The following is a 22,432-nucleotide window of genomic DNA, read 5'->3' as shown; positions in this document are numbered from 1 at the left end:
TTTTTTCTCTACATTTGGCCCCCCGAGTCTATATAATTGCTCAGGCCTGATTTAGAGTATAGCTCCATCTTGACTCCCATTCCGTATCAGTAGGTGGCGGTAATGCGCACCACAACAGGCTGCAGGTCAACCGCCATTAACAGAGAGATGAAGAAAAAGAGGAACAGGCCAAAGGTATCTCCAACACTTCCGTACTTAGTCTCAGCGAAATCCATACGGAGTAAATACTAGTCTTGCAAACTAAAACGCTGAACGACATAAGCGGTACGTACACAAATATTGAGTCTATGAATGTTACTACGTCTTTAAAATGGCAGAATAGTTCATAAACAACCTCAGTCGGCGACTCAGGAACCGCTAAATTGACAACCGCTTGCTGGCTTGAAGACAAGAGAACGTTAGCGTCCTCAAGGAACACTTTGTAATGCTGCATTGAGGAACTTTCTGATCTATTCACTTATGTTTAATTACAACACGCAATTTATGGCATGAATGTGAATGTTGATGTGCTCAGCGAATGTTGTGTTTTGTTCGACGTGTTTGCCAGGCAGTCAAGGCGTGGAGGACCCGGGGGGTCATGTCAGCTGACTTCTGCTTCCATCCATCCCCGCATCATCAGCACCACCATGTCTCTGGGGGACAGCATTCATCTGCTTCTTGGCCGGATCCGCTTCTTGAACAGATGCATTGAGTGTTTCAAGAGGAGCCAGCCGCTCCCCGAGAGTCTGTGTTATGTCCCCAAAGAAGTGTGCTACAAAATCTGCAAGGATTTGTCCTCCAGCAGCTCTACTCCTTCTGGGGCATCCACCGGGGGCTCCGGCAAGACTCTGGTCTCCGTCTTTGACAGCCCACATCAGAGTGCGCTCAACAAAAAAATGTGCAAGTACACCATTGAACCTAAGAAAGGGACTTGTATCCGGACGACAGGGGAGGAGTACTGCAACAGCCAAGGGCTGTGGGTCAAACTCAACAAGGTACGAACTTTGCACTTCTCTTATGGCTCACTATGGCAGTGTTTTTCAACCACTGTGCCGCGTAGGGGTGTAACGGTACACAAAAATTTCGGTTCGGTACGTACCTCGGTTTAGAGGTCACGATTCGGTTCATTTTCGGTACAGTAAGAAAACAACAAAATATAAATTTTTTGGTTATTTATTTACCAAATTTGGAAACAATGGCATACCATACACATACACCAGGGACGTGCAGTCACTAGAGGCAGGTGAGGCAGGGCCTCACCTGCCATCATGGAAAGAAAAAAAATGTAAAAAGAAAAAAATATATATTAAATTGTTAAATGTACCCAGTGATTATACTATAAAGTTATTTTCCATTTAACTTCACCAGTTTTAGATTATTTTTATTCAAAATCGCAGAATTTTCACATTTGCCGTTCAAATACTGAGAAGAGACGGTGCGGTGAACAGCAGCCAGTCGAGGCGCGTCACTCAGTGCCTCAACATGGATTGCGGACTCGGCTAACTGCTGGCCTGCTGTGCAGTGAGACCGTATTGCTATATGAATTATATTATACATTTCCATAGTTTAGTTAGCTGAGGTATATAATGTACAGTGTATTTTGTCAACAACTGTATGTGTGTAAAGTATTTCTTGTGCTGAGCGATCATAAAACGGCTGCAAAAGACGCACTGGCTGAGGCTCGCCTCCTGCACCCCCGCCGTAGAATGCACGGCAACCCCTGACGGGAGTGTTATATCAACTAAAGCCCACACTTAAACTTTCCACGTGCAAGATTGAATCTATTTAAAACAGTTATTTCATAAGAAGCCAAAAAGTGCAAAAACAATAATGTTCGTGTTGGAGGAGTTGTGAATGACTGCAGGGCTACAACATTAGGTACACCTGCAGACTGCAGGTGTACCTAATTCACAACTCCTCCAACACGAACATTGTTGTTTTTGCACTTTTTGGCTTCTTATTAAATAACTTTTGTAACCTATTTTTATGGGCTTTCCTCTTTGTGATGTTAAGTTCCTGTTATGCGCTGTTATACAGTATATGCCTTGAGCTCTTATTTTGAAGGCGCTAAGAGCGGAAGTGATGACACGTTGGAGTGGAGCGGAAGTTTTTGAAAGAAGGTAAATAAAGTGGTCCTCGTGTAAACTGGAGCCTCCGTGTTTGTTATTTTGTAGTTTCATACAGTATGGGCGACATTTATAAACCCTCGGTTACACTTTTTTAAATAGATTCAATCTTGCTCGTGGAAAGTTTAAGTGAGGGCTTTAGTTGATATAACACTCTCGTCAGGGGGTGCATTAATCCAGCACAACAGCGACTCATGGACTTATTTTATAAGTAAAGGTAAGACCATAATAACGTTTTTTTTAATTAAATGTGCTTTTTTGTGTGCTACAGTTTGTATGTGTAAAGTTAAAGTTAAGTTAAAGTACCAATGATTGTCACACACACACTAGGTGTAATGAAATTTGTCCTCTGCATTTGACCCATCCCCTTGATCACCTCCTCGGAGGTGAGGGGAGCAGTGGGCAGCAGCGGCGCCGCGTCCGGGAATCATTTTTGGTGATTTAATAACCCCCAATTCCAACCCTTGATGCTGAGTGCCAAGCAGGGAAGAATGCTGGTATGAGCTTTTAAACATAACCCGTTAACTGCTGCCAATCAAATGGTGAATAAGATACTCTTTAGGGTTCATATGTTTGTAAATCTGACTGTGATGAAGTCAGTGCCTCACCAGCCATCAACCTCACCGCACGTCACTGATAGGGGTGTAACGGTACACAAAAATTTCGGTTCGGTACGTACCTCGGTTTAGAGTTCACGGTTCGGTTCATTTTCGGTACAGTAAGAAAACAACAAAATATAAATTTTTTGGTTATTTATTTACCAAATTTGTAAACAATGGCATAACATACATATACACACAGGGTCCATTGCCAGGGTTAATGTGGTCAACATATATAAAATAAAAACTAAATAAGATAAGGCTCAGAATGGTTTCTTAAAGGCCTACTGAAATGTGATTTTCTTATTCAAACGGGGATAGCAGGTTCATTCTATGTGTCATACTTGATCATTTTGCGATATTGCCATATTTTTGCTGAAAGGATTTAGTAGAGAACATCCCGCATAACAAACACCTCCCCCCTCCCGTCCATATAACCCGTCAATACAACTCAAACACCTGCACAACACACTCAATCCCACAGCCCAAAGTACCGTTCCCCTCTCCAAAGTTCACACAGCACATATATTTCCCCAAAGTTACGTACGTGACATGCACATAGCGGCACGCACGTACGGGCAAGCGATCAAATGTTTGGAAGCCGCAGCTGCATGCGTACTCACGGTACCGCGTCTGCGCATCCAACTCAAAGTCCTCCTGGTAAGAGTCATCATACCGAGACGTTTTCAGCAGGATATTTCGCGCAAAATTTTAAATTGCACTTTAGTAATCTAACCCGGCCGTATTGGCATGTGTTGCAATGTTAAGATTTCATCATTGATATATAAACTATCAGACTGCGTGGTCGGTAGTAGTGGGTTTCAGTAGGCCTTTAACAAAACTTTTCTACATATAAAGTGCTTTTTTGATTGAGACTTTTATTAGTAGATTGCACAGTACAGTACATATTCCGTACAATTGACCACTAAATGGTAACACCCGAATAAGTTTTTCAACTTGTTTAAATCGGGGTCCACGTTAATCAACATTAAACTGCCTCAAATTGTTGCTCAAATTAAATAAAATGACAAAACTTTTCTTCTACTTATAAAAAGTGCAACATTAAACAGTTTCAAGTCAATTCAGCCTCAGATGAACTTTTCTTTTCCCCTCCAGCCTGGCTAACTTGGCAGTAAGAGGTGGGAGCTGTTTGCTATTCTTTATCTTTGTTGAAGCGATGTTCACTTGGGGGTGGTGCCGCTTCAAATGGGTTAGCCTGTTTGACGTGTTGGCAGAAGCATGCCTTACCGCTGCTGAACAATGTCGGCAAACCTCTGTCCTCCGCACCGCGCAGCCGAAGTCTTCCCAAACGGGAGATCTTAACGAGGCAGGAGGGTCTTCCAGCTCTGACTTTTATATGTTGTCGTTGCTAGCATGCCGTGTGTTGTGCCTCAGTGTGCATTGTTTACACAACGTGCGCTACGCTACTTAATATGTCCATGTGGAAACTCGTTCGGTACACCTTTGAACCGAAACAGTTCGATACAAATACACGTACCGTTACACCCCTCGTGCCATGAGATACAAGCTGTGTCCCAATTAAAGATAAAAAGTTAAAGTACCAATGATTGTCACACACACACACTAGGTCTGGCGAAATTATTCTCTGCATTTGACCCATCACCCTCGATCACCCCCTGGGAGGTGAGGGGAACAGTGGGCAGCAGTGGTGGACGCGCCCGGGAATCATTTTTTTATATTTAACCCCCAATTCCAACCCTTGATGCTGAGTGCCAAGCAGGGAGGTAATGGGTCCCATATTTATAGTCTTTGGTATGACTCGGCCGGGGTTTGAACTCACAACCTACCGATCTCAGGGCGGACACTCTAACCCAGTGGTTCTTAACCTTGTTGGAGGTTTCGAACCCCACCAGTTTCATATGCGCATTCACCTAACCCTTTTTTAGTGAAAAATAAAATGTTTTATTTTTTCCAATTCAAGACAAAGTTATATGTTTTTGGTAACACTTTAGTATGGGGAACATATTCTAAGTAACAAAGACTTAATTTAGAGTTATTTGGACACTAGGGGAACATATTCTAAGTAATAAAGACTTAATTTAGAGTTCTTTGGTTAGGGTCAGGGTTAGAGGGTTAGGGTTATAATAAGGCCATGCCGAATAAGGCATTAATAAGTACTTAATAATGACTAGTTAAGATCCATTATGTTACTAATTTGCATGTTAATAAGCAACTAATTAATGGTGAATATGTTCCCCATACTAAAGTGTTACCATGTTTTTTTTACTGGTGCATAAAATGAACCGTGCATGAACATCACCTTGTTTAAACAACAAAACCAACATAAACTCACAACAAATTACACACCTGCAAACCAGTCTGACTTCTGCTGTTGCCGTATCCGTAATACGCCGATAGGGAGAAGTTTTTATTTACACAATGTTTCGGGTGTGTCTTGACCTCCGCCAAACCCCTGAGGCCGACTCACCGAACCCCTAGGGTTCGATCGAACCCAGGTTAAGAACCACTGCTCTAACCACTAGGCTACTGAGTCGGTGTTCAGAGTCTGCATCCTTCGAAGGGCGAATTTGAAGGCCGCTTACGTCACAACGCTGCGCGAATGCTGTCCCAATTCATTCAAGTTCGAAGGCTTCTCCAAATGCAGCCGACGAATGCGCCCTCCTTTCCCCTGTATTCGGAGGATGCACCGCGACTATCCTTCATGGCCTCTCATATCCCAAGATGCTTTGCGCCCTTAGTTCAACCCGGTTCTTTTTGACGATGGCGGCAAATACAAACAGCGGCAGCGAATACACTTTCAAATGTAAGTATCCTCCGCAGGCTAGACTGTCCAATTCAACAACGGGTGACGCATCCTTCGGAGGTGCCTTCAAAGGTCCAGCCTTCTGAGGCTGCGTAGGCCGGGTCCTCCGAAAGATGCAGACCCTTAATTTGGGACATAGCTAAAGTCTTGTGTGCCGTAGGAGATAATGTAATTTCACCTATTTGGGTTAAAAATATTCTTTGCAAACTGGTAATTATAATCCGCAAATGTGCCGTTGTTGAGTGTCGGTGCTGTCTCGAGCTCGGCAGAGTAACCATGTAATACTCGACGACAGCGGGTAAAAGGGTATCTAATGCTTAAATTAGGGGTGCTCACACTTTTTCTGCAGGCGAACTACTTTTCAATTGATCAAGTCGTGGGGATCTACCTCATTCATATATATAATTTATATTTACTTATTTATGAAATATATGTTTTTGTTAACAAGTTAAAGGTGTTTAATGATAATGCAAGCATGTTTAACACATATAGTTAATATTGTTAAAAAATTAAAGGTGTTTAATGATAATACAAGTATGTTTAATACATATAGTTAATATTGTTAACAAGTTAAAGGTGTTTAAAGATAATACAAGCATGTTTAACACATATACGGTAGTTAATATTGTTAACAAGTTAAAGGTGTTTAAAGATAATACAAGCATGTTTAACACATATAGTTAATATTGTTAACAAGTTAAATGTGTTTAATGATAATACAAGCATGTTTAACACATATAGTTAATATTGTTAACAAGTTAAAGGTGTTTAAAGATAATACAAGCATGTTTAACACATATAGTTAATATTGTTAATAAGTTAAAGGTGTTTAAAGATAATACAAGCATGTTTAACACATATAGATTCCTTTCTTGAATGAAGACAAGAATATAAGTTGGTGTATTACCTGATTCTGGTGACTTGCATTGATTGGAATCAGACGGTGGTGCTGATAATGTCCGCATTTTCGAATGGAGGAGAAAAAAAGTCCTCCTTTCTGTCCAATACCACATGAAAGTGGTTGGTTTTTGGCATCTTATTTGTCCAGCTCCCGTACTCCTTTGTATACACTTTACAAGAAATACATTGTCGGCAAACTCCGTAGCTTGCTAGCTTGTGCACGCCAGCTTTCTGAGACTCTTATTTTGTTAGCGCAACTGTGCAACTGTGCAGTCGGTCTTTGGAGTTTTGACGACAGGTACGGCGCCAGAGTCTGTTGAAATAAAGTGTTTCTCGCCTTCCAGTCGGTAATTTTAATGAGCTGGCAGCAGCCAGCGTCATCTCAGAAGACCCTCGGGTGCCGTGAATGTCAATCAAGTGACGAAAGTGACGTACATAGTGAATATTTATGATCGCTCATTTTTAGGACTATTTTTTTAATGCCTGGCTGGTGATCGACTGACACACCCTCGCGATCGACGTAATGAGCACCCCTGGCTTAAAACAAAAATCCACAAAAGGTGAGTACCGCTAAGAAAAGGCATTGAAGCTTAGGGATGGCTGTGCAAAACGAAACTAAAACTGAACTGGCTGCAAAGTAAACAAAAACAGATTGCTGGACGACAGCAAAGACTTGCAGCATGTCCACAAAGTACATCTAAAAATTACATGACAATCAACAATGTCCACAAAAAGGACAGCGACAACTTAAATAGTCTTGATTGCTAAAACAAAGCGGGTGCAGGGAATAGCGCTTCAGGAAGACATGAAACTGCTACAGGAAAATACCAACAAAACAGGAAAAGTCACCAAAATTGGAGGACAAGAACTAAAACACTACACAGAGGAAGACACCGAAAAATTCCAAATAAGTCACGGTGTGATGTGACAGGTCGTGACAGTACTTAGAGACAAGAGCTATAGTGATGCATGGTTGGTTAGGGTTTGAATTCCTATCCAACACTTGTAAGAATGACTTTTTATTGTCAATATCAGCTGCTGAGTTTAATTTTTTAATGTTTTCTGCTGGCGGTGTGCCTCCGGATTTCTTCAATGAAAAAAATGTGCCCTGGCTCAAAAAAGGTTGAAAAACACTGCCCTATGTAAATTCTTCCTCGCCTATGAAAGTGTTTTGGGGACATCACTGTGACTCGATGACCAACTTATGTGTCCAGGAGCAGCTGGAGGAGCACCGTCCAGGGCAGGACTTGGAGGAGGGCTGGATCCTGCTGTGCAAGCACACAGAGGGCGGGGACAGGTTGGTGCCGGTGGAGTCTCCGGAGACGCTGAGCAGGCAGCAGCAGCTCTTCGGCTTCGACCACAAAGCGTGCACAAGGTGGGAGGAGGTGGTGGACGTGGAAAATGCGCTCTTCCTTGGCTCCAAACCCAAGATAGCGGAGCAAGAGGACGTAGCTGTGGAAAAGCTTAGGTAAGTCCGCTTATAGACTTTTTCTTTTTTCCCCCTTGTTCACGCAAATAAAGTACATTGGTTGAAAATGTGAAGGTACGTCCCTCCTACTTGGACGTATGAATGCGACGAGGACCTGGTGCACTATTTCTACGACCACGTAGGCAAAGAGGACGAGAACCTGGGGAGTCTGAAGCAGAGCGTGACCACAATTTTTGTTTCGTCATGTACGGTGAGTAATGAACGTGACCATATTTGCAAACAGTACAGTAAAGATTCAGGACAGGTCAGTCAGCTCACCTTGCGCCACAATAGGAGGATCCCAGCAGCGGGGTCAACTGTCTGACGGACGGCGACACAAAAACGTTCTGGGAGAGCGACGGCATGCAGGGACAACACTGGATCCGTCTGCACATGAAGAGAGGAACGGTGGTTAAGTGAGAAGCTGTCACTTGCAAGAAGCTACAACCATGAACAATTCATCTATAACAGTGATATTCTTTTCTTTTTTTTTGTTCAAAGTAAGATGATTTTAACGGTGGACTCGACAGACGACAACTACATGCCAAAGAGGGTCACCGTGTATGGAGGAGAGGGAGACAATCTGAAGAAGCTTAGCGATGTTAACATTGAAGAGCAAGTATTGTTACAATCATTTCTAGAACTTTTAAGCCCGGAAATTACGCTCTACATCAGTGGTCACCAACCTTTTAGAGCCCAAGATCCCTGGTGTCAGCCAAAAACTAAAGCAAGAGCTCTACCAATGTTCCCTCTAAGGTGCGCGCCTGTGCAATTGCGCACTGCTCAAGCGTCCTCTGCGCACGGCAAATCTATGCCACGCACAAAATCAAATAAAAAAATAAGCGCATAGCAATTTTCGACACGACACATACACGACAGAGAAAACAGTTTTCGTCATCATTGTTCAAATATTGTACATCTGTCGAGACGCTTTGAGGACATGAATTCCATCGATCACTTTACTGAGCAAAACTCTATTGTCGGCCATAAACACATCACCAAAACATTAGTAAAAAAAATTATATCTAGCAAAACTGGTCATTTTCTGCAGTACAAACCAGACCAAAAGCAACTTTGTTATATCAACAGCAGCCGCTCGCTCTTTCTCACTTGCGCCAACACATATGGCACTTAGCCAGTGATGCGTTTACAGCCACACAAAAAGTCGGACAACTCCAACACCACACGTGAAGTGTCATTCCAGGTCGTTACACTATGATTTACCAATCAAATGTGTGCTTATTCTAGTGTCATTTATTAGGAATCTTAGTTTATAAATATAAATCATGAAATGCTGTTAGTATATTGAATAAATACTAATAAAAATATATTTTTTACAAACAGGAAGTTGCAGGAATATACACATGATCCCCTGCTTACATCTCATTGTGCAAGATGTGAATGTTTCAATGGGAACTAAATGCAATGTCTGAAAGGGGTACAAATTATTTCCAAAGCAGGACCTCCACCCAGACAAACAATACAAGTACACAGTTCATGAAAAACAATATTTTTTGTTATTGTCATTGTAAGTGGGTCTAAACACTTATATTAGAAAATAACCACATGGAAATGACTGCTGTCATTTGATTATAATAATAAGAGAATGTTGTCTGTCTATCTGTGTTGGCCCTGCGATGAGGTGGGGACTTGTCCAGGGTGTACCCCGCCTTCCGCCCGAATGCAGCCGAGATAGGCTCCAGCACCCCCCGCGACTCCGAAAGGGACAAGCGGTAGTAAATGGATGGATGGATGGAGATTTAACTTATTTAACTCAGGGAGTTTTTGCGTTTGCTCACACACATGAAAAATTAGAGGGAACATTGATCTCTACCCCTGTGGCAACTATGTTTTTTATATATATATATATGTATATATATATATATATATATATATATAGGTGCGTGTGTGTGTATTTATATATATATATATATATATATATGTGTGTGTGTATATATGTGTATACATATACAGTATGTTAGGGGGGTTGCTGAAGTTGAAGTAATGGTTGCAGTCTGTCCATACGTTATAGCTTGCTTTAATTAAAAGCAAACTGGAGTGTTACAGCGTATTTGCGATTACCCTAAAAATATGGCTTTACCGCAGTTTGGACTGTATTTGTACATGTTTAGCAAACGTCCCTCTTCAATTTGGTATGAAATCAAAATGCAGACCTAAAGCTTTGAGATCGCCGATTAGGTGTAAAAACAACTGTGTAAATGCGGTCACGGATCGCTCTGAGACAGCACACAGTTGTCCATCCATCCATCCATCCATCTTCTTCCGCTTATCCGAGGTCGGGTCGCGGGGGCAGCAGCTTAAGCAGGGAAGCCCAGCCACTTCGTCCAGCTCCTCCCGGGGGATCCCGAGGCGTTCCCAGGCCAGCCGGGAGAGATAGTCTTCCCAGCGTGTCCTGGGTCTTCCCCGTGGCCTCCTACCGGTCGGACGTGCCCGAAACACCTTCCTAGGGAGGCGTTCGGGTGGCATCCTGACCAGATGCCCGAACCACCTCATCTGGCTCCTCTCGATGTGGAGGAGCAGCGGCTTTACTTTGAGCTCCCCCCGAATGACAGAGCTTCTCACCCTATCTCTAAGGGAGATAGGGTGAGAAGTAGTAAAAATAGTAAAAATGTACTTCAGAACTGTAAAAAAAAAAAATGTATATATATATATATATATTTTGTATATACATTTTGTGTTTGTGTGTGTGTATATATATATGTACAAAATGTATCTGAGACAGCACACAGTTGTAAGAAATAATAATAAATCAATATATATATATTGTTACTTTACATGCAGTCGGCTCCCGGCCAAATTTCTTTAGCCCAATGCGGCCCCCCGAGTCAAAATGTTTGGACACCCCTGGTCGAAACCATTAATATGCTTCTCACTGTTATTATTCACATTTTAAATGTTAAGTGTTACACATTCAAAACAAATACAGCATAGTGTTTGACCCACAAAACGTGCAGTTACATAACATCGCAATTTGTCAAGGCATCTATCTTCCTGTTGGAAAATGTTCGGTGACTTGACTTATGAGACAGTGCCATCTGCTGGATCCATAGTTGGGTTTTTCCCCCTGCAGATGGTTCCATCAAACCACCAGGATTTGTTACCATAAAAATGTTGCATCATTCTTTCCCCCCCCCCCCCTGCAGAAACCGCCATCAAAAACCACTTCCTATTTTATTTCCCATAAAAATGTTGCTTCTTTATTTTTTTCCTCGGCAGAGGACACGACAAACAAAAACAAATGATTTACAATTCAAACTAGAGAAAATAAATGTGTGAATATGCAAGGATGCAAATGGCCAAGCGTGAATAAGCACAAATTTACTCTGTTTCAATTTTTAAAAAAAATTTTTTTGCTTGCTTTTTGTCTTTAGCAATCTTATTGGAGAAATATGCGTGCTGGAAGACATGGTGTCCCACCTGCCTGTCATTGAGATCCGAATCGAGGAATGTCGGGGTGTGTTTTGAAACAAAATATGTCCTCCTGTACTTACTGTCGTCTGATGCGATAATGCTCTCCTTCCGCGTGCAGACGAGGGAATAGACGTGCGGATCCACGGATTGAAGATCAAGTCGTCATGCGAGCGAGACCTGGGCCTAAACGCTGATGTTTTCCAGTCCTCCTACTTGGTGCGCTACCCACGTCTGCAGGGGACCCAGGCTGACGTACTGTATCGCCGAGCACTGGTCATCCAGAGGTCCATCTTTAGCTATATAACATGCTTTTCAGTCAAGCAACTATGATAGTATGAATATGATCAAATGCATGTTTCTTCCTGCAGGTTCATGTCTTTACTGGACAGTGTTCTTCCACACTTTGTGCCAGCCTGGGACTATAGCGTGGGCACCTTCAACCAGATCAAAGTGAGCAAATGTACTTTGTTGGACTTAAAGGGGAACATTATCACAATTTCAGAATTGTTAAAACCATTAAAAATCAGTTCCCAGTGGCTTATTATATTTTTCGAAGTTTTTTTCAAAATTTTACCCATCACGCAATATCCCTAAAAAAAGCTTCAAAGGGCCTGATTTTAACCACCCGTCCATTTTCCTGTGACGTCACATAGTGAAGCCAACACAAACAAACATGGCGAAAAGAACAGCAAGCTATAGCGACATTAGCTCGGATTCAGACTCGGATTTCAGCGGCTTAAGCGGTTCAACAGATTACGAATGTATTGAAACGGATGGTTGTAGTGTGGAGGCAGGTAGCGAAAACGAAATTGAAGAAGAAACTGAAGCTATTGAGCCATATCGGTTTGAACCGTATGCAAGCGAAACCGACGAAAACGACACGACAGCCAGCGACACGAGAGAAAGCGAGGACGAATTCGGCGATAGCCTTCTAACCAACGATTGCTATGTGTTTGTTTGGCATTAAAGGAAACTAACAACTATGAACTAGGTTTACAGCATATGAAATACATTTGGCAACAACATGCACTTTGAGAGTGCAGACAGCCCAATTTTCATCATTTAATATATTCTGCAGACATACCCTCATGTCAGCAGGCCAGGGAAGCTAGGGTCCATATTCTTCTCTTGATCATCTTCGGATGGTGTGAGCCAAGACATCCAGGGGGGTTTAGCTCGCTCGTCTGCGGGAACAAACTGCCGCCATTGCTTGCCGTGCTACCGAGGTCCTTTGTCCCTGAATTGCTCACACACTCCGGCAGATTCAATGGGGGTCTGGCGGCAGATTTCTTTGACTTTATCGTTGGAAATGCATCTGCTTTGAGTGTCGCAGGATATCCACACATTCTTGCCATCTCTGTCGTAGCATAGCTTTCGTCGGTAAAGTGTGCGGAACAAACGTCCAATTTCTTGCCACTTTCGCATCTTTGGGCCACTGGTGCAACTTGAATTCGTCCCTGTTCGTGTTGTTACACCCTCCGACAACACACCGACGAGGCATGATGTCTCCAAGGTACGGAAAACAGTCGAAAAAACGGAAAATAACAGAGCTGTTTTGACCCGGTGTTTGAGAAAATGGCGGATTGCTTCCCGATGCGACGTCACGTTGTGACGTCATCGCTCCGAGAGCGAATATTTAATTCGCCAAAATTCACCCATTTAGAGTTCGTAAATCGGTTAAAAAAATATATGGTCTTTTTTCTGCAACATCAAGGTATATATTGACGCTTACATAGGTCTGGTGATAATGTTCCCCTTTAATCAAGTGACTGAATTGTAGCACTGTGTTGAATCGTTTGTTGGGTGCCCTTCAGAGCATAAAGCAGTTCCTGCTGCAGTCTAAACGCCGCTCAGCGCTGATTACGCAGTGTCTGAAGGACTCGGAGACCAGCAAGCCCAACTTCCTGCCTTGCCTCTACATCAACAGGCGCCTGGCCATGGAGCACAGGGACAACCCCTCCTTGGACGCCAGCTGCAAGAACGCTGTGTTCAGTCAGGCAAGTCAACGTCTGCTCTGCTGAGCCAAGGATTTTCCTCTCGCTAATTTGCGTGTCAAACCCTTGCAGGTGTACGAAGGCCTGAAGCCATCGGATAAACTCGAGAAGACGTTGGATTACAGGTGGCCCGATCGCTACGACCAGTGGTGGGAATGCAAGTTCATCGCGGAGGGAATCATTGACCAGGGTGGCGGGTTCCGGGACAGCCTGGCGGACATGTCTGAGGAGCTGTGCCCCACCTCGGCCGAGTGTCCCATGCCGCTGCCCTTCTTCACTCGCACATCCAACCAGGTAAAGAAATAACCCGCTGCTGACCTGCTGATTTTGAGCGCCATTATTGTGGGTGGATGCAAAGACTGTAGCCTCAAAAGACCCAGGAATGTACTCGAGACAGGGTTCTCACAGTTCTTTGGCGCTCACAATTATTCCGGAAGGATCCTAATTAGAGATGTCCGATAATATCGGACTGCCGATATTATCGGCCGATAAATGCTTTAAAATTTAATATCGGAAATTATCGGTTTCAGTTTCAAAAAGTAAAAAATATGACTTTTTAAAACGCCGCTGTACGGAGTGGTACACGGACGTAGGGAGAAGTACAGAGCAGTTGCGTCTCCCAGTCATACTTACCAACCCTCCCGATTTTCCCGGGAGATTCCCGAATTTCAGTGCCCCTCCCGAAAATCTCCCGGGGCAACCATTCTCCCGAATTTCTCCCGATTTCCACTTAGACAACAATATTGGGGGCGTGCCTTAAAGGCACTGCCTTTGCCTGCCGGCCCAATCACATAATATCTACGGCTTTTCACACACACAAGTGAATGCAATGCATACTTGGTCAACAGCCATACAGGTCACACTGAGGATGGCCGTATAAACAACTTTAACACTGTTACAAATATGCGCCACACTGTGAACCCACACCAAACAAGAATGACAAACACATTTCGGGAGAACATCCGCCGCACCGTAACACAACATAAACACAACAGAACAAATACCCAGAACCCCTTGCAGCACTAACTCTTCCGGGACGCTACAATATACTGTACACCCCCCCCCCGGGAAATTGCCATTACATTTTTATCAGTGATGGAGCAGGAAGGGGTTAGGAATAACTTTTTGGGGTAAAATGTATTACTAAGCGCCTTGTCGTTCATTACCTGACATTTTAATATGCAGAAACATGGCTCTAACGGATTGCAGGGCCCGACGCATTGCACGTGATGAGATACGGCCCTGCGTGTAGAGTAGTATAGAACAGTGTTTTTCAACCACTGTGCCGCGGCACACCGGTGTGCCGTGAGATACACTGTGAACCCACACCAAACAAGAATGACAAACACATTTCGGGAGAACATCCACAACATAAACACAACAGAACAAATACCCAGAACCCCTTACAGCACTATCTCTTCCGGGACGCTACAATATACATATAAAAAAAGACATACACCTGGGGATAGGTTGATTGGCAACACTAAATTGGCCCTAGTGTGTGAATGTGAGTGTGAATGTTGTCTGTCTATCTGTGTTGGCCCTGCGATGAGGTGGAGACTTGTCCAGGGTGTACCCCGCCTTCCGCCCAAATGCAGCTGAGATAGGCTCCAGCACCCCCCGCGACCCCAAAAGGGACAAGCGGTAGGAAATGGATGGATGGATGGACACTAATGCATGTTAGAGAAATGTGCATGACTTCAAGTGTGAAAAAAACACAAAAGCAGGAGAATCGGGCCCTTATTTATTTATTATTATTATTTATTATTTATTATTTATTTATTTATTATATTGTTGTTATCTAGGGTTCCCTTGAGGCCAGAGATTACTACGTCCCCAACCCGTCCTGCAAACAGTTCCACAAGTACGAGTGGATCGGGCAGCTCATGGGTGCAGCGCTTCGAGGAAAAGATTTTCTGGTGAGTGAGTGGGTCAGGTCTCGTCCTCCTTCTTTGTCCTTAATTCTCAGCGATACTTGATTCTGTTTAAATCCGGCAGGTTCTGGCTCTGCCCGGCTTGGTGTGGAAGCAGCTGATTGGGGAGAGCGTCAGCTGGAGGAAAGACTTCCCGGCTGTTGACTCCGTGCTGGTGAGGATATTTAACACCAATAGCATCTTAGTCATGTTTTGTCTTCCTTCAAATGATATGATACAATTCCATCATCTCAGGTCAACCTGCTGGACGCCATGGAGACCATGGACCGTGCGACGTTTGACTTCAGGTTTGGCGAGGAGCTGGTCTACACCACCCTCCTGAGCGACGGGCAGGTGGTTGAGCTGGTCCCCGGCGGCAGCAGCGTGGCCGTGCTTTACGAGGACCGCCAGGAGTTCATCCGCCTGGTGCAGAAGGCTCGCATGGAGGAGAGCAAGCAGCAGGTGGAGATTCGAGTGCCGTTATTCTACTTCTCGCCTTCTGCTTTGTCCTCTTCATTCGTCCTCTTGGCTGTTGCAGATCGCCGCCTTACAAACCGGGCTGCTCAAGGTGGTCCCTCAGGCGGTTCTGGATCTGCTCACGTGGCAGGAAGTGGAGAAGAAAGTGTGTGGCGATCCTGAGATTAGCGTGGAAGCTCTCAAGAGACTCAGTGAGTTGAATAAAGATGACGGCAGGTTGACACGTGAGAAGGCATCTTTAAATGTTTCCATCTTCTTCTTCTGCAGCTCGCTATGAGGACCTGGAACAAACTGATGTGCGGGTGCAGTACTTGTGGGAGGCGCTCACAAACTTCACCAATGGTCAGTTGGCCCTTATTAATGAATCCAACATGAAACTAAAAGACAATTGGGATTAATTAATAGTTTGTCTTGATTTTGCCTCTTCCGACCACAGACAGCAAACGTTGATTATGTTATGTCTTATAAGATGGTCTTGTGATCTGAGAGGAACTGAACTTTTTTTGGAATTTTGTGTATTGTTCACAATCCTAATGAGAGACAAGAAAGACGAAAGGTTGTAGTTTTTTTGCATTCTAATTAGGGCTGGGCGATATGGCCTTTTGTTAATATCTCGATATTTTTAGGCCATATCGCGATACACGATATATATCTTGATATTTTGCCTTAGCCTTGAATGAACACTTGATGCATATAATCAATGCAGTATGATGATTCTATGTGTCTACATTAAAACATTCTTCTTCATACTGCATTAATATATGCTCATTTTAAACTTTCATGCAGAGAGGGAAATCACAACTAAGTCAATTGACCAAAACTGTATTTATTAAAGTTATTAAGCAGTGGCACAAATATTCATGTCATTTCCAAAACAGAAAGTGCAAAATTGTCAGAGACATTTTAAAACAAGCTATTAGTGCACTTTTGTGCATGATGTCACTAAGATGACATATCATAACAACATTAAATTAAAATGCACTTTTTGTACAGAACGCCACTACAATAGTTTAAAACAAATAAAGCGCACTTTTGTACATGATGTCACACAAGATATTTCAATAAGTGTCACATAAAAATGAGCTGCATATTAAATAGTATATGTCCTACGGTGTTGATGTGGAAATAGTTGCTTCGGCATTTAGTTGGTGTGACACCGAACGGAGATGTTGACATGGAAAGACATATTCCCGCTTGAAGCCAAACCACCGTCAGACAATGGACCCCGTGCTGTTTTTCTTGGGAATTAATTATTCCTCCATTTGTTACCAGATTCGCACCTTCTTTCTCTCGTATTACCACTCAAACCACACCGTTAGCTGTTAGCATCACAGCTAACGTTACCATGTTGCTACCTGTCTGCTCGGCGAGGGCGTATGACGTTGCTCACGTGACAGTATGTGACGTATGTAAGAAGGTGCGCTTGGCTTAAGTCTCTGTGAGAAGGTTTAATGCCCCGCAGCTAAAAGCAACTGCGTGAGAACGTATACTCGAATACCACGATATAGTCATTTTCTAAATCGCACAGAGACAAACCCGCGATGTATCCATTATATCGATATATCGCCCAGCCCTAATTCTAATGTGCAAAAATCTTCTCGTTCCTGATGACTAGCAATGCAGCTAATGGTAGCAATCCATTCTGCCGCTAAATCACTTTAAAAATGCATTCAAAAAAACCCAGTATTTCATTTACGTTCCGTAACCTGTGTAATAACCAAGCTGTAGCTACATTATTTTAAGAGCGAACACTGAAGAACTCCTTTTCTAGCATAGGAATACATTGTCTTGGGACGGCATGCTAAGGCATTAGCCGTGAGCTAATTACGGCAGAAGATAAGAAAGCCTTTGAGTCAGCAGCTGAATCGCTTTTGAGTTTGTAAAACACAACACAATGCGATAGGACACCAATTTGTATTGACTGAAAAACAATGTAATAATCATATTACAGTATCTGTAAAGTGTTAGCCCACATTTCATATTTTGTTTGTACACAGGTAGCTCGTCAGCGTATGTAGTTGTACTAACAAGCATGGTGTGCTACATGTATCATGATCAATATTATGGTGACCCACTCGACGGACAGTTGTCTGTCTGTTCCAGCTCGGCGGGCGGAAGTTTTTTCAAGTTGACTTTTGGTGAGCACGCCATATATGTCCGCATAGCTTTGCTCCAAGTTCCTCACGCTCTCGGCTTTCGTCTGTTCTAAAGCTTCAGCCTTTCATAGTGTTCTCTTCTATAAGCAGCAGTTCATCCTCTGTATATTCAGCTTCAAAAAGATAAGGTTGTGAATCATCTGTCCAAAAATAGTCGTCTTCGTTGTCTGTTACCAAATCTGTCATGATGAGAACACACACACGCGTTTGTTTCCAGAAGTAGAACACACGCTGCTATGGAAACGGAAATAAATGCGCTGAAAAACTAAGTTACGGTCATGCATAAAATGATCAAAATACAGTAAAGATTGAACATATTACATATTGTTATGACCATGTCTGTTACTACGTTATATATATGTAAATTGTTGGTGGACGGTTTTGAAGTGGTTTTAGAGGGCATTGAAGGCCACAACGGTGACTCCCATTTGCTGTATTTTGCAAGCGTTTTTTTAATCATCTTTAGTATCCCCCCAAAAAAAGGTGTTCTTGTCTCATATAATGATTGGGAATAGGCAAAATTCCCCCAAAAAGTGCAGTTCTCCTTTAAAAGTGAATTTGTCCTGATAATTGGCTCCAAAATGGGTTAGATCCAACAATCGTAAATAGACGTATTTACTATTTACGACCAAAACTTCGGAGTCAACGCTCCGTGAATTTAGACATGATAGATATAAATGTTGTTAAATGTAGCTTTGAAGTAGCAAGCCAATGTTGCCGTGTAGCTTGTAGTGTAGCTTGCTGCAATTCTCTAGGTATAGCTTCCCCTGTAGCATAGCTACATTTAATCGAGAGTATTTTGTAGCTTAGCTTACTACAATTTTCAAGTAGCTAGAGTCTGACTCCGTGGTGGGACAAATTTGTTGTGTTGATATTATCATATAGCACACCACACACAAAAAGATCAAAACTGCTCAAAGCCTGATTTTTGTTCTTTATGTTTGGGGTCTGCAACCAATAACATTTGTTTTCAATTTTGGAAAATATTCATGTGTACACCAGCCTTTTAAAGGAGAACTGCACTTTTTGGGGGGAATTTTGCCTATCGTTCACAATCATCATGAAAGACATGACAATGGATGTATAATTTGTTTTTCAGTCTAAATAAATAATTGCGATCAAAAGTTCGCTTACAATAGAGCCTATGAGAGCCGCGCAATTCTGCCTATAAAGTATATATGTAATGCAGTAATGGGCACATTTATAATAACATTTATTTACGTATTTTGATCATTTTAAGCATAGGCACACATTAATTTAAAAAAATGCATCACATTTGTTTTATTTGATTTATTTATCACTGATTATTACTCACTACAGACTCAATGAGAGCTAACCAACATAATAAAACATCCCTTACAGTGCAATGTCTGCTGTCATTAGGATGCTGACTGCTGGGATGTTGATATATTCCCATTTTGGTAAAAAAAATGTCTCATAATGCTCACAAAGAAGTGGGTTTAGAGGCGGGGGGGGAACAAGTGTACTTTCGTGTCGTCCTCGCCAGTTTCTGGTCCTAAAAGGCTGTCAAAATGTACCAACTTGTCGGAATACCTACTCAGACGTCTCATGTCCAGGTGAGATGCATGATTTATGATCTAGAATAAACTTACAGGGAGCAAGGAAGCGAGGAAGCAGCTGACCACTTGATGATGTCAACATAGACACACACGGAAGAGATCACGGCGCCGCCACAAATAGTTTGTCTGCGTTAGCGCTTATAATAATATTAATAATAATTGGTTAATATTCAAATCACGAAATGTAAATGGAGTATTTTTGGCGGTTTTTGAATGGTTATTTATTGGATTTTATGGGCGAAATAGAGGAGCTCCCAATGGCTCCACTGTAGGCGGACTTTTATTTACAAGTTAAAATGCTTCTTTTTTTTTTTAAATACGTTGTCATGTCTTTCATAATAATTGTGAACGATAGGCAAAATTGTAAAAAAAAAAAAAAGTGCAGTTCCCCTTTAAGGTGATTTTTTTTTTTAACATTTTAAGTCTCGTCTTAAGACCCACTTTTATTCTTTGGCTTTTAACACTACGTGAGTTGTGTGGTCCTCTGTCCTTTGTTGTCCTTTGTGGGGTTTTTTTTTTTTAGAAATTTTGATTTCTATTTACTGTTTTAATTGGTTTTACCCTTTAAAATCGTTTTTAATCATATTTATTTTTATATTTGTTTTATATTTATTTATTTTTTGTTTTTATTCAGTCATTGGTGGAGCTAAGGATAATATTGTTTTTAATATTGTTGTGCAGCACTTTGGAAACATTTTTGTTGTTTAAATGTGCTATGTAAATAAAGTGGATTGGATTGGATTGATTTTTTTTTTTTTTCCAGAGGACCGCAGCAGGTTTCTGAGATTCGTAACCGGTCGAAGTCGTCTTCCCGCTCCAATCTACGTCTTTTCTGACAAACAAGTATTTTGGTAAGTAAACCGTATGTACAGTAGTAGTAATAATATACAGTAAGTCGTAACTGCTTCACCCTTTAACTATTCCTTTGTCGTGTATTATCTGGTGTAGCTCTGAAAGTGAGGCACTTCCACAGTCTTCCACATGCTCCAGCACACTTTACCTGCCAAACTATCCAAGGTGAAATGCTTATTCTGAAGTTGCATTCCGCTGTGTGCCACACCAATTTGCCACGTCCCACTTTTCCCCCCTGCAGTGCTAAAGTGTGCGAGGAGAAGCTGCGTTACGCCGCCTACAACTGTGTGGCCATCGACACGGACATGAGCCCCTGGGAAGAGTGATAGGCCAAAGGAACGCTTTGTCTGCACACATCACTTTTGGGTGGAGGAATCCAAGTTAATCTCCAAATTCTGTGGACATACCTGCCAAGTCGACACAGCTGTAAATAATAACGGGAATAAAATAATAAATATATGGAAATAGAACTTGTTGTCTTTGTGGGCTATGATCGCTAAACAAATATACTGTGTTTGTGTTAATATGATACAAAGCAGATTGGTTTTCTAATATGAAATATTTTTTACATGGAACTCGAAATATCGGGACGGTATAGCTCGGTTGGTAGCGTGGCCGTGCCAGCAACTTGAGGGTTCCAGGTTTGATTCCGGCTTCCGCCATCCTAGTCACTGCCGTTGTGTCCTTGGGCAAGACACTTTACCCACCTGCTCCCAGTGCCACCCACACTGCTTTAAATGTAACTTAGATATTGGGTTTCACTATGTAAAGCGCTTTGAGTCACTAGAGAAAAGCGCTATATAAATATAAATTACTTACTACTAACTCAAAGCAAACATAATACATACACATTCAGATATATATATTTTTTAGTGATATTAATGTTGCATTGCATCACATGTAGTGTTTCTAATATTCTGTGCTAACTTAAATAATTCAACAAAAGCCAGTAAATTAGAATATTTTGAAAAACTTGATTTATTTCAGTAATTGCATTCAAAAGGTGTAACTTGTACATTCTATTTATTCATTGCACACAGACTGATGCATTCAAATGTTTATTTCATTTAATTTTGATGATTTGAAGTGGCAACAAATGAAAATCCAAAATTCCGTGTGTCACAAAATTAGAATATTACTTAAGGCTAATACAAAAAAGGGATTTTTAGAAATGTTGGCCAACTGAAAAGTATGAAAATGAAAAATATGAGCATGTACAATACTCAATACTTGGTTGGAGCTCCTTTTGCCTCAATTACTGCGTTAATGCGGCGTGGCATGGAGTCGATGAGTTTCTGGCACTGCTCAGGTGTTATGAGAGCCCAGGTTGCTCTGATAGTGGCCTTCAACTCTTCTGCGTTTTTGGGTCTGGCATTCTGCATCTTCCTTTTCACAATACCCCACAGATTTTCTATGGGGCTAAAGTCAGGGGAGTTGGCGGGCCAATTTAGAACAGAAATACCATGGTCCGTAAACCAGGCACGGGTAGATTTTGCGCTGTGTGCAGGCGCCAAGTCCTGTTGGAACTTGAAATCTCCATCTCCATAGAGCAGGTCAGCAGCAGGAAGCATGAAGTGCTCTAAAACTTGCTGGTAGACGGCTGCGTTGACCCTGGATCTCAGGAAACAGAGTGGACCGACACCAGCAGATGACATGGCACCCCAAACCATCACTGATGGTGGAAACTTTACACTAGACTTCAGGCAACGGGGATCCTGTGCCTCTCCTGTCTTCCTCCAGACTCTGGGACCTCGATTTCCAAAGGAAATGCAAAATTTGCATGGTTGGGTGATGGTTTGGGGTGCCATGTCATCTGCTGGTGTCGGTCCACTCTGTTTCCTGAGATCCAGGGTCAACGCAGCCGTCTACCAGCAAGTTTTAGAGCACTTCATGCTTCCTGCTGCTGACCTGCTCTATGGAGATGGAGATTTCAAGTTCCAACAGGACTTGGCGCCTGCACACAGCGCAAAATCTACCCGTGCCTGGTTTACGGACAATGGTATTTCTGTTCTAAATTGGCCCGCCAACTCCCCTGACCTTAGCCCCATAGAAAATCTGTGGGGTATTGTGAAAAGGAAGATGCAGAATGCCAGACCCAAAAACGCAGAAGAGTTGAAGGCCACTATCAGAGCAACCTGGGCTCTCATAACACCTGAGCAGTGCCAGAAACT

The 22,432-nt window shown here is 42.5% G+C and overlaps 1 protein-coding gene across 1 annotated transcript; it reads left to right on the top strand.

Annotated features, from left to right (window-relative positions):
* The first annotated feature begins 152 nt into the window (after nucleotides 1-152).
* On the top strand, nucleotides 153-20,720 carry hectd3 (HECT domain containing 3). The gene is made up of 19 exons (XM_061978913.2): nucleotides 153-264; nucleotides 548-974; nucleotides 7,604-7,857; nucleotides 7,933-8,068; nucleotides 8,152-8,273; nucleotides 8,359-8,472; nucleotides 11,250-11,332; nucleotides 11,408-11,573; nucleotides 11,658-11,739; nucleotides 13,104-13,286; nucleotides 13,356-13,577; nucleotides 15,089-15,202; nucleotides 15,282-15,371; nucleotides 15,452-15,658; nucleotides 15,735-15,864; nucleotides 15,941-16,015; nucleotides 20,173-20,260; nucleotides 20,358-20,426; nucleotides 20,503-20,720. The coding sequence occupies exons 2-19, from the start codon at nucleotides 627-629 to the stop codon at nucleotides 20,585-20,587; spliced, it is 2,568 nt and encodes an 855-aa protein (XP_061834897.1). The 5' UTR covers nucleotides 153-264; nucleotides 548-626; the 3' UTR covers nucleotides 20,588-20,720.
* The last annotated feature ends 1,712 nt before the right edge of the window (nucleotides 20,721-22,432 follow it).

Source organism: Nerophis lumbriciformis, linkage group LG19 (assembly GCF_033978685.3).
Source record: "Nerophis lumbriciformis linkage group LG19, RoL_Nlum_v2.1, whole genome shotgun sequence".
Taxonomy (NCBI): Eukaryota; Metazoa; Chordata; class Actinopteri; order Syngnathiformes; family Syngnathidae; genus Nerophis; species Nerophis lumbriciformis.
Note: the sequence above shows the minus strand (reverse complement) of the source record. Positions and strands in the feature narration are given on the sequence as shown.

Coding starts and splice junctions, on each gene's coding strand:
- hectd3 (XM_061978913.2), top strand. CDS start 627: ATGTCTCTGGGGGACAGCATTCATCTGCTTCTTGGCCGGATCCGCTTC. Junction 11,333..11,407: donor CCGAATCGAGGAATGTCGGG/GTGTGTTTTGAA, acceptor TTCCGCGTGCAG/ACGAGGGAATAGACGTGCGG. Junction 15,203..15,281: donor TTCGAGGAAAAGATTTTCTG/GTGAGTGAGTGG, acceptor TAAATCCGGCAG/GTTCTGGCTCTGCCCGGCTT.